Source organism: Microtus oregoni, unplaced genomic scaffold (genome assembly GCF_018167655.1).
Source record: "Microtus oregoni isolate MIOR12 unplaced genomic scaffold, Mior012 000030F_ref0000283, whole genome shotgun sequence".
NCBI classification, from domain to species: Eukaryota; Metazoa; Chordata; class Mammalia; order Rodentia; family Cricetidae; genus Microtus; species Microtus oregoni.
The window spans coordinates 28,028,728-28,040,904 of record NW_024543089.1 but is presented as its reverse complement, the minus strand read 5'-3'; the positions used below and the strand labels follow the sequence as shown (position 1 = coordinate 28,040,904).

The following is a 12,177-nucleotide window of genomic DNA, read 5'->3' as shown; positions in this document are numbered from 1 at the left end:
TGTGTGAAGTACAGAGAAATTACAAAGCCTTTCTCTAGTATGAGTAAATGTCTACAATATCTGCATTGTGTTCACAAAATGTCTACTATAGCTCCCTTCCTTCTGATGATTATATCCTGAAGACTGTCCCCTATATAGACTGCTCTCACTGAAATTAGCTAAACTTGCCTACTTGTTCAGCTATATACTATAAACCCCACTGTTCAACTGTATCTAATAACCTCTCTCCCTGTTCAACACTCTCAGCTTCTTCATGTTGTAGCTGTTTCATTAGAGCAAACATAATATGCCCAATCCCAGCTATTCTGTGCCCAAGTGTTATTGTGCCTGTTATTTTCTTAATCCATCTCTATCCCAGTTAGGTCCCTCCCTGGAACCATGCATGATTTGGCAGTTTAGTGGCCATAGTGTTACTTCTAGCAGCACTGATTCACCCAATCTGTCTGTTTTCTTGTGACCTTTTCTTTTCAGCTGTCATAATTTTTACTTACTATTGAGTAACCACCCTTTAGTAGTTATATGACTTCTCTATCATGCAGGAGTGCACCCTCCAATTGAAAGTCAAAATAAGGCCATCCTTTCTAAAGTAGCTTATGGAATGAATATTGTTATGACAATGTACAACTTTACTAATACAGAAAATTGGTATCTAGAAGTTGTATTGTTTCTTTGATAAACCTGATCATATGGTTGGTAGGCGTTTACAACTTATTAATGCAAAGAATTGAGAAATTCTATACCTTTAGGTTAGGAAAGGTTTGGAATGCTGTAACTGGTGCTTAATTAGCTGTTCTAGCAGGAGGCTTGAAGATGAGGATGCCAAGAAAAAAGACAAAAACAGAAACTTGTATCATGTGGCTTCAGAGGAGAACATGGACTATCTGGAACAGATGTGGAATGTCCTTCTGCATCTATGCTGCATAAATTGGTTAATGAATAGAGCTGCTTTGACCTCTGCAAGGGTAGAATATAGCTAGGCTGGAAGAGATATAAAGAGAGTAGGTGGAGTCAGAGACATATCATGTAGATGCCTAAGGAGGCAGAAGGCATGGAGCTGCCCAAGAAGCAAGAGATAACAAACCACAAGCCTCATGGTAAAATATAAAATAATAGAAATGGACTAATTTAAGATGTAAGAATTAGCAAATAAGAAGTCTAAATTAATAGGCCAAAGAGTGTTGTAACTAACATGATTATTAGTTTCTACATGATTGTTTGTTGTTGGAAGTCATTTATTCATTTTCCATCAACCCAGACTCCCAAAATAATCACACAGGAACTGTATTAATTAAACTCTTGCTTGGCCTATTAGTTCTAGCTTCTTTTTGGCTAATCCTTACATATTAATTAAACCCATTTCTATTCATCTTTGTATCACCACATGGCTGTAGCTTACCAGAAAATGTTCCATCTGGTGTCTGTCTCTGGTGGGTATATATGGCTTCTCCTTGACTACACCTTCCTCCCAATATTCAGCTTAGTTTTCCCTGTCTACCTCTGTTCTGCCTTGATATTGGTCCAAATCAGTTACTTTATTCATTAATGGTAATCACAGTACACAGAAGGGAATCAAACAACAATCATTAGGGGTTAGTAGCCAGGATAATGAAGAACAATATCCACTTACAAAAAACTACTCAGCAAATAGTGAGAGTTTGACCACTTCTTTTCCAAATTGTATACCCTTGATCTCTTTTTGTTGTCTTATTGTTCTAGCAAGAGCCTCAAAAACTATATTTAATAGATATGGAGAGAGTGTACAACTTTGTCTTGTTCCTGATTTCAGTGGGATCACTATGAGTTTCTCTTCATTTAGTTTGAATTTGGCTATTAGCTTGCTGTATATTGACTTATTATGTTTAGGTATGGTCCTTATATCCTTGATCACTTGAAGACCTTTATCATGAAGGGATGTTGTATTTTGTCAAAGGCTTTTTCAGCATCTAATAAGATGATCATGTGGTTTTTATTTTTCAGTTTGTTTATATAATGGGTTACATTGACATACTTGCATACGTTGAATGATCCCTGACTATCTTGGATGACGCTAAATTGATCATGTGGATGATTTTTCTGATGTGTTCTTGGATTATATTGGCCAGTATTTTATTGAGTATTTTTGCATCAACAAATGGTGCTGGCATAACTGGATATTAACATGTAGAAGAATGAAAATATTTCCATATATATAACCATGCACAAAACTCAAGTCAAAATGGATCAAAGATATCAACATAAAGCCAACAACATTGAACCTCATAGAAAAGAAAGTGGGAAGTACACTTGAGTGCATTGGCACAGGAGACCACTTCCTAAATATAACCTCAGTAGCACAGACATTCTAAAGGACACAAAAGAAATTTACTGACAAACTGCCAATGTAGTCAGAATTATCTTTAAAATTTCCTGATTCATAAAAAGTCTGCCAGATATTATGGGCCTGTAGGCTAAAAATTGGATGCTCCAATGTTACAAAGGAGCTTTGGGTGATTGTCCAGGCAGCGAAATGTCTGCCAATCCTAGAGCTATGGAAGTTGCTTACAATGCACTTTGTGTTAATTTAGGTAATATCCTTCTAAGATCTTTGATGGAGTTAAAGAATAAATAGTTATAATTATAGTTTTCCTTAGTAATAATAAAATATAAAGAAGACATAAATATTGTACATGTAATTCTTGCTGGATAACTGTTTTGCAATATGTAAGTTTACTATGTTAAATTTAAAACCTTCCTTTTTTAAATTTTTTTTTATTAAAAATTTCTGCCTCCTCCCCGCATCCCTTTTCCCTCCCCCTCCTCCCACTCCCTATTTCCACTCCCCTCCCCCTCCCTCAATAGTTTTAAAAGCAGTCAGGGTTCCCTGCACTGTGGGAAGTCCAAGTCCTCCCCCCTCCATCCAGGACTAGGAAGGTGAGCATCCAGACAGACTAGGCTTCCACAAAGCCAGGACATGCAGTAGGATCAAAATCCAGTGCCATTGTCCTTGGCTTCTCAGCAGCCCTCATTGTCCGCCTTGTTCAGAGAGTCTGGTTTCATCCCATGCTTTTTCAGTCCCAGTCCAGCTGGCCTTGGTGAGCTCCCGTTATTCAGTCATAATTGGTTTTTAGCCACAAATAAAGAACATTGAGCCTATAATTCGCGATCCTAGAGAAGCTAAATAAGAAGGTGAACCCAAAGAATAACATATAGTTATCCTCCTGGATATTGGAAGTAGACAAGATTTCTGGGCAAAAATTTGGAACTGGGCAGTGGGGTGGGATGGGGGAAAGGGGAGATGGGGAGAGAAAAGTGAGAAGGGGAGGATGGGGAGAGCTTGGGGGAATGGGATAGTTGGGATAAAGAAAGGGTAGATATGGGAGCAGAGAAGTATATATCTTAATTAAGGGAGCCATTTTAGGGTTGGCAAGAGTCTTGACTCTAGAGGGGTTCCCAGATCTCCAGAGAGATGTCCCCAGCTAGGTCCTTGGGCAGCTGAGGAGAGAGAGCCTGAAATGGCCTGATCCTATAGCCATACTAATGAATATCTTGCATATCACCATAGAACCTTCATCTGGCGATGGATGGAGATAGAGACAGAGACCCACACTGGAGCAATGGACTGAGCTCCCGAGGTTCAAATGAGGAGCAGAAGGAGGGAAAACATGAGTAAAACCTTCCTTTTTACTTAGACAGAAAAAGGATAAATGATATGGGATTCACCTCATATGCTGTGATTATGTTTTACTACCATTGGTTAATAAAAGAAACTGCTTTAGCCTATAGCAGAACAGAATATAGTCAGGCAGTAAGAGAAATATATAGAGAGTAGGCAGAGTTAAAGAGATGCCATGTAGCCACCGGAGGAGAAAGATACAAACTTCCATCCAGAACCTTATTTGTAAACCAAGAGCCTAATGGTAAAATAATATGAATGGGTTAATTCAAGATATGAGTTGGCTAGTAGTATGCTTAATTGATTGGCTAAGCAATATTTTAATTAATACTGTTTCTGTGCAATTATTTGAGGTCTGGGCATCGGGAGCAAACAAGCAGCCTTCGCCTACAGGGGTTTTTAAAAACTGAACTGAATAAATTTTGCATTATGAGATCAACATGAGTTTTATTGGAAAGTTAGGACTTCTTAGTTACATAGTTTAATGCTCAGTTGAAGGGACATGGAGTTGGTATTGTTCATACTGTTTGCCAAAGTGAACTGATTTTGTATTGGGGCTTGGCTTGAGAGACCTATTAGAATGGTTTAATTGAGATAGAAAGCAACCACTCTTAATGTGGACCGGGTTCTGGATTGTATAAAAGGGAGAAAAAGAGCAAGAACATTAGGTTTTAGCTTTCTTTTTTATCCTGCCTTTGAATGTAATATGACCAACTATATCAAGGTTCTCTCCATGAATTCTCTGCATAATAGACTGTGAGCCAAATTTTACCTTAAGTTTAGTTTTCAGGGATTTTGTACAAGACACATAAAGCGTATCTAAATAATATCCTACAAAATAGACCATGGAAAATAAAGTGTGTGGCTTGGTAAGACGGCCCAATGAGAAAATGCTTACTGACAAGCCTGGAGACTTGAGTTTAATCTCTGTAGGTCACATGGTAGATCCCAGAGGCAAAAGATAAAAAAAAAAAACACACAAACAACTCGGATAATTTAGAATTGATTAGAACTGATTCCTGAAAATTAACCCTGGACCTACACACAAGAATGTGATACACATGGGTATGCATGTGCATGTGCACATACACACAACTGCACATGCACTGGCTTGCATACACGTGTGCACACACTTACACATGCACACAAGTAGATAAATGTAAAAAATAGCAATAAAGTTATTTTTAGTTAAATTAAAATTAAGGTAATTAGTGATCACTTATCTTACAAGAAAAGGTGAAAGTTTTAGGAAAGAAGAAAATATATGTTTCAGAATCCTGTGAAGTATGTAGAGAGAAATTAGATAAATAAAACTTTAGACACCAACCTATGAAATGGTCAGAGATTATCTAATTTACATTGCTATACTTCTTTCTTCTTGCACGAGATTTCAGGTAATAAAGAATGAGCACTTACATATATTATTGACAAACAAACCTTGAAAATCTGATAATCAGTATGTTATTTTTCAAGAAGTTCATGTTCAGTGTCAGAATATATACATTAGTTTATATTGCAATAGATTTAAACACATATGCATTTTTACTTCCAGTTTACTTACTTAATGTATCACTGTGATGATTACATATTGCTTTTAGTGCAAAAGAAAAAATAACTGACCTATGGTGGAAAGACAATTCCAATAAAGAAAACAAGCAACCTATGTAACATCAAGTGTTTCAGTTCTCTCTTTTTAAAAATATTTAGAGTTATTGCAATGATAATCCTTTTTTTTTGGTTTTTCAAGACAGGGTTTCTCTGTAGCTTTGGAACCTGTTCTGGAACTAACATTGTAGATCAGGCTGACCTTGAACTCACAGAGATCTGCCTGCCTCTGCCTACCCAGTGCTGGAATTAAAGGCGTGCGCCACCACTGCCTGGCAAAATATGCTTCTTTAGTTTCTTCTATCCCTTAAATATTTTATCCTCACAATAGTCTAAGATGATGAATACTCTTAATGTTTTCTTCTCTTTGTAAAAAGATTAAACTTTCATAGCTATAAAATGTCAGACTAGGACCAATGAGATGGCTCATCTAGAAAGGGTATGTAAATTCCAATTTGATCCATGGAATTTACATACTGGAATGAGATAACAATAACTGCATGTTGTTTATTGTCCATAATTTAGGCATTTTACACACACACACACACACACACACACACCACTAAGATGTAATAAAATGTCACTGGAGCACTAAAATTAATGAAATATGTATTTGTATAATTATTCTATTCATTCATTAAACTGAATGCAATTATTTTAAGTGTAAAATAGTACAGCGGAAATTAGCATATAGGACATTTAAAACACCACCACATATGTTGTAGAGTTTCTCAGAGTAAAACATTTAAATAGCAGTTTGGAAAATAGTGAAATTTTTCATTCACTTTTGCAGAAAGAAATTGTCGATAAAGTTCTTATTTTCAGAGTTCAACAAATATATATAGTTTTAGAAAATAACAATGCATGATAAAATGATTCAAAATGTAGTATGGTCTTGGGCTTTGATAAGTTATTTCACAAATGCAGGTGTCACAATGCATAAACAAAACTATTAGTGGATGTCCCATTGACTCTTCATGTGGTAAACATTGACCCTATAAAATGATGATATTTGGCTTATAGACAATAAGCTCTTTTACCTAGTTTAACTGATTTTTATAACTACAAATATCTTATAAACAGTTTGTAACTAGGATACATGCAGTTGCTATTTAGATACGAAAACAAAAGTTATTATTCTCTGATTAACTTGGTAAATTTGGAGTCAATTTAATTGGGATTAAAAAACAGAGAAAAATCAGCATAATTCTTTTAGTTTCAAAAGCACTTGTTTAATGAATAACACTTGATAGAAAATGTCTATTTTTGGGAAAGATTCTAGAATAGGGATTTTATGGAAATAGTTATGAAATTATGTGTTATCAGTTCATACAGTGAATTCTAGAAATACCATTATTACAGAAATTTGTGGTTACAATAGAATAAAATATAAACTTAAATACAAAATTACACATTGACTATATATAAAACAAATGACAAGTAAATACTCAATTAAAAGAAAAGAAGATTTTTACTCTGCATAATTTGAGTTTGAGTTTGAAAAACACTTGCTTAACAAATAACATTTGATGCAAAATGTCTGTTTCTGGGAAAGAGTCTACAAATGTAAATATATTCCAAGGTGAATTTTTCCTATTAGATTCGTATTTGAAGACAAAATAATGGAAGCAATGCAAAACATTATCAGTAAAGAAGGGATGAATAAGAACAATTGTAGAAGAAAAATAAAAGTAATAAAGCTGTTGAAAACATTTAGCTATATCTATTTAATTTGTGTTTTAATAATAAATAAATAAAAGTAAAAACCTTTACTAACCGCCCTTTTAGCTTAGCTTAATATAAAAATAAAGCAGAAATACATTGGAAAGCAGGCATTATATAAAACAAACTGAAATATACAAAAACTCAATAATAACCATAGCTAAAATATAAATACTTAGAAAATAATATATTTTATTGATTACACATTTAAATAAGACTTTAGAAGCAACTTTCAAGATTTCAGAAAGGTAGTTACAATGTATCACCTAGTCAAGTCCCAAACACTTCTGTGGCAAATTGAATTTTCTGTCCACCAGTATATTGCTAGTATTTGTTCATTCAAACCATGATATATTTTGTGTATACACAGATACCTTTAAAATTATTATATATAACCTGTTTACAGAAAAAAACATCATGGAACTATACAATTAAACATAAATTTATTTTAATGAAAATGGTTATGTGTATACATATCTAATTATTATGCCTAAAATGTGATACAAAAGAACAATTATTAATTTAAAAGAGCACAAGTTCCCATATATTACCAGTTCAACTCGACTTTAATCTTTTCTATATGACTTAAATTATATACAAACATCTACATGAATCCATGGTTCCTTTAACTTTCATAGAAAATCCTACAAACCCACGGTGAATAGTAACTTTGAAACTTTAATGATATTTAACTTACCCCGTTTAATGGATATGTTTTCCATCCTAGCTCTCCCATCACGGTAGTTGTATCAAGCAACACAACTAGAATTAAATAGATAAAACTTTAATGAGTTTCACAATTGATGAAAAACTATATCAATATTAGTTGCATCATTAATACAAAATGTTCTTACTGCTTCTTCATCACAGTAGCTTTTTGATCATTATTTAAACTACTTATATTGGCCTATTATAATATTTTGTGATAAGACACATAAAATTGTCATAAATTGATACAAAAATATTGCACATGTGTATTTGGTTTAATCATCTTAAATGACACTGAGAATTGAATAAAATTATAAGGTTATTTTTAATACCACAAATTTTTCAATTTAATGAAATATCCCACATTAATTATTCTCTAACTTTCAAGCATAGTATGTTAGAGAAAAGCTGTATTATTACAAGACTCTGTGAATTGTTGTTGTTATTAAATCTTACATAAATATTAACAAGAAATGAAGATTACTTTTTTTGAATAAACCTATTCTTTAAAGTATGAAATACATAAGTACTAGACAGTGTATACCAATTGCTGATTGAAAAAAAATAAAATTTAAAACTATAAATATTTTCATGTAACAAAAGGTAACTCACAATCTGATAAAAGAAAATAAGCTGCCAAAAAATAATCCCTCCCAAAATAACCTTCTGTTGAATGATAAGAACTGAAATGAGGCTTCTCTAAACAGGAGGATAAAGACTGGATAGGTGTTCAATAGAGGTACCAAACGGTAATGGAGGTGAACACTGCTTGAAATCTCTATCTCATGCCTCACAGCATTGCAGTAATCATTCCACAAATGGCCACAAATACTCGTTGTAAGTGGTAATATGATGCTGGTGTGTACAGGTGATCTGATCAAATAAAGAGGAATGGGGGTGCTCTTTAGAAATGAGAGATGGAGGTAAATACAGAAGAGGGAGAAGGTTAAGGGGACTAGCAGGATACAAAGGACCTGACGTAGAAATGGGAAAAGCAGGTTATTTGGGCAAAGGGAATGAAGTAAATACAGAAGATGTGTCGGGGGAAGGAAAAATAATATTAAGGCTATCTCAAAAACCATCAGAAATTATGTTATTAACTATCTCCTTTGCATAAAATGTACCACATTTTCCTTATCCATTCTTCAGTAGGGGGACATCTAGGTTGCTTCCAGTTTCTTGCCATGATGAATAAAACATCTATTAATGTAGTTGAGAAAATGCCCTTGTGATAGGCTGGATCATCCATTCAGTATATGCCCAGAAGTGGTATAGCTGGGTCTTGAGGTAGATTAATTTCCAATTTTTGGTGAAACCACCATATTGATTCTCAAAGGTAACAGTACAAGTTCTCACTCCCACCAGCAGCAGAGAAGTGTTTACCTTGCTTGATGGAGGAGTGGATCTGTCTATGCATTACTCTCATTGGTTAATAAAGAAACTGCCTTTGCTTTTTGATAGGGCAGGATTTAGATAGGTGGAGTAGACAGAACGGAATGTATAATAAACACAATACTAAATATGAATATACTTATATTATTTAAATGAATTTTTCTCAAACTGTCATCAAAAGACAAAGACTATTTAATTCTATCAATATTTAACAAAACCTCAATATCAGACATCAGGGGTCTTCTTTTGAATTGTTTGTCAAAACTGCTCAATGGACTCCCAGAACATACAGTCTGTTGATACTGTCCTTGATTGTCTCTCCACAGGTTGCAGATAAGTCCCTATTTACCAAAGACACCATGCACTTCGGACACAAAGATCAGAGAACTCTGAGCAGGAACTGGCATAAATGGCCCCTGCCTGAAGACTAGCTTTTATAGTACCAGAAGTGCCAAACGAACTTCCAAGGGATGGGGCAACCCAACCCAGCTATGATACCTGTGATCTATAAAAACCAGCATAACACAACAAATATAAGGGGATAGTCTGCATACCTGTTGGTAACCAATAGTTCCCTAACTGGATATGAGACCTGCTCAACAAGACTGAAATCACGTGAGGCCCGAAACCCTAATCAAATGTTCAGTGCAACTGAAATCATAGATCTTGAGGAGACTCTACAACTGCCATTACTAAACCAGCATAATACATAACAACAATTTAATATGTATCTTTATACTGTCACACTTCATCAAATAAACTGCTATTTTCAATAGTTGCAGACTATTATAGAAAATCACAAGCAATCAAAATGCAGGTCTGTGTAGCACAATGGATAGATCCATAAAATGACTCCTAAATCCAAGGCTCAGGGAATATTGCAGGAAAGAGGACAGGGAAATTATAAGAGCCAGAGGATCAGGGAGCATCAAGTGAAGTTGTATTATCTAGTAATGTCAGAAGCTAAACTAATAAGGTTCATAAACACTTTTGCCTGAACATATGCTGAACATGGGAAACACCATTAATATGTCAAATTAAACGTGAGAAAGCCCCAAAGCCTCAACCTTATACAAATAACCACAGGCAATAAAGGGATTCTGATAGTGGGAGAAATAATCTTTCCCAGAGAACAGCTCACTGATGGGTTCTCCAATATGCAATGATCAACCAGAAAGACATACACATGAGTATAATAGTATAGAAATTCAGCAGGTCATATTTAGGAATATGAAAGTATATACACACATGAGCATCATATGTATGGAATAATATTAGTGAAAAAGAGGACACGATTTTGAGGGAGAGCTAAGAAAAGAACATGGGAGGGTTTGAAGACAGGAAACAAAAGGTAGAAATGTAATGATATTATAACTTCAAAAATACAACTTAAGAAAATCAAAAGGATAAAAAAGGCAGATGGAGAGACTGAGGAGAGTCTCTACTGTTTCCACACATACTCAAATGTATAAATATGCATATGTGTATATGCATATGCACAGGTACATATATGTCTATATACATGTATACTTTTTCAAGTAGTACATTTTTCACCCTGGATATCACCCTCTGAAAAACATTATTTTGCTGCCACATAATTAGTGCCTGTTCTTTACTTTATTAAGAGAAGAAAATGGGTGGTCCTTCAATTTTGTTTGTCTGTTCCAGCATGACCTCAAATCATTATTTATCAAGGATGACTTTGACCTTTTCATTAAGCTGTATCCACCTCACAAGTACTGTAATTCATTACATATGCACCACCTCATTTACTTTAAGCTACCGTTGGATTTGATCATGGAATTTTTTTTTGTTTGCTAGACAAGCACTTCACAAGTTTATCTACATCACCCGCTACAATTTTAAAAGATGCACTTATGAAAATTTCATTTGGTATCTTAGTTTTCTGTTTATTGTAAAGTTTTTGTGGCTCCAATTAGCTCAATTTTTATACAATTTATTGACAATTTTAAAACATGAAACTTTCTTCAACTTTTTAAAATAAACTTTACTTATGCATACTATTAGTTCACTACTCTTAATATCTATTTACTAAGCATAGCTTTATAAAAACATCCATAAATCATTTTTATTGTGTCAATTTTTCTTTTCTTTTTATTCCTTCATTCTCTCTCTCTCTCTCTCTCTCTTTCTCTTTCTCTCTCTCTCTTTCCTTTTGAAACACATGTCTCTGTTTAGTCCTGGCTTTCCTATAAATCACTTTGTAGACCCTGTGGCCTTGAACTCATAGAGATTTGCCTGCCTCTTCATCCCAAATTCTGGGATTAAAGGCATACATCACCACCACACAGCAGTGACACCCTTTCAAATTATAATTACAGAGAAAATTGAACCATCATATTCTCACCCACTAAATTTATTGCTTGCTACCTTATGACTAACATTATTTTAGCTACACTTATTTACCCGTTCTTCTACAGAACATACAACAAAAACTGTGCCTCAAACCTTCCATTACTCCTTTAATTTAGATGCATTGAAGTGTGTTTTGTCAGTAAATTCATCTTTCTGTCATGCTCATTTATATAAACTGTGACTCTGACTCCCATCTAATATATCATGACTTCAATCAAGGTAGAGGATATTTTATTGTTCTCTCAATATTCCTGTGATTCCGTGTAATGAATCTCTTTCCCATTGTGTTCTCTGACAGTCATTTTCTTGTGTTTGTCTCCATAGTTTTAACCTTTCCAGTATATATATATATATATATATATATATATATATATATATATATATGTAGATATCAGATGATGTCTAGACATGTGAGTCTGGTTTTCTTACTTGACATGATGTAGTTGGCCTTAATCATTGATGCTGAATGCGTCAAAAATCTGTTTCTTTTCATGGCTAATAACTAAGTCTTCCACTATATAAAATGCATGTAGATTTCTTACAGTGGAGGACATTATTAAGCCAGTTTAATTTTCATGTAATTTCATTTTTATCAGGGAAAGCAGTTAAGATGTCTGGTTACACTGTCCGTCTCCAATTGCAAGTCTGATTGCTTACTACTTGCTCCACTTGACGGGTCCTGGCATTTTCCTGCTCCTCTAAGTCATTCTGACATGTGTGTC

General features: G+C 34.3%; 1 protein-coding gene across 2 annotated transcripts in view; it reads right to left on the bottom strand.

The window, feature by feature from the left end:
- LOC121465269 (ephrin type-A receptor 6) overlaps positions 1-12,177 on the bottom strand; it is a 919,159-nt gene that overhangs the window by 849,669 nt on the left and 57,313 nt on the right. For both annotated transcript variants that reach the window (XM_041678454.1, XM_041678456.1), the window contains exon 2: positions 7,677-7,741. In XM_041678454.1, the coding sequence (XP_041534388.1) occupies positions 7,677-7,741 (65 nt within the window). The remainder of the gene's footprint in view (positions 1-7,676; positions 7,742-12,177) is intronic.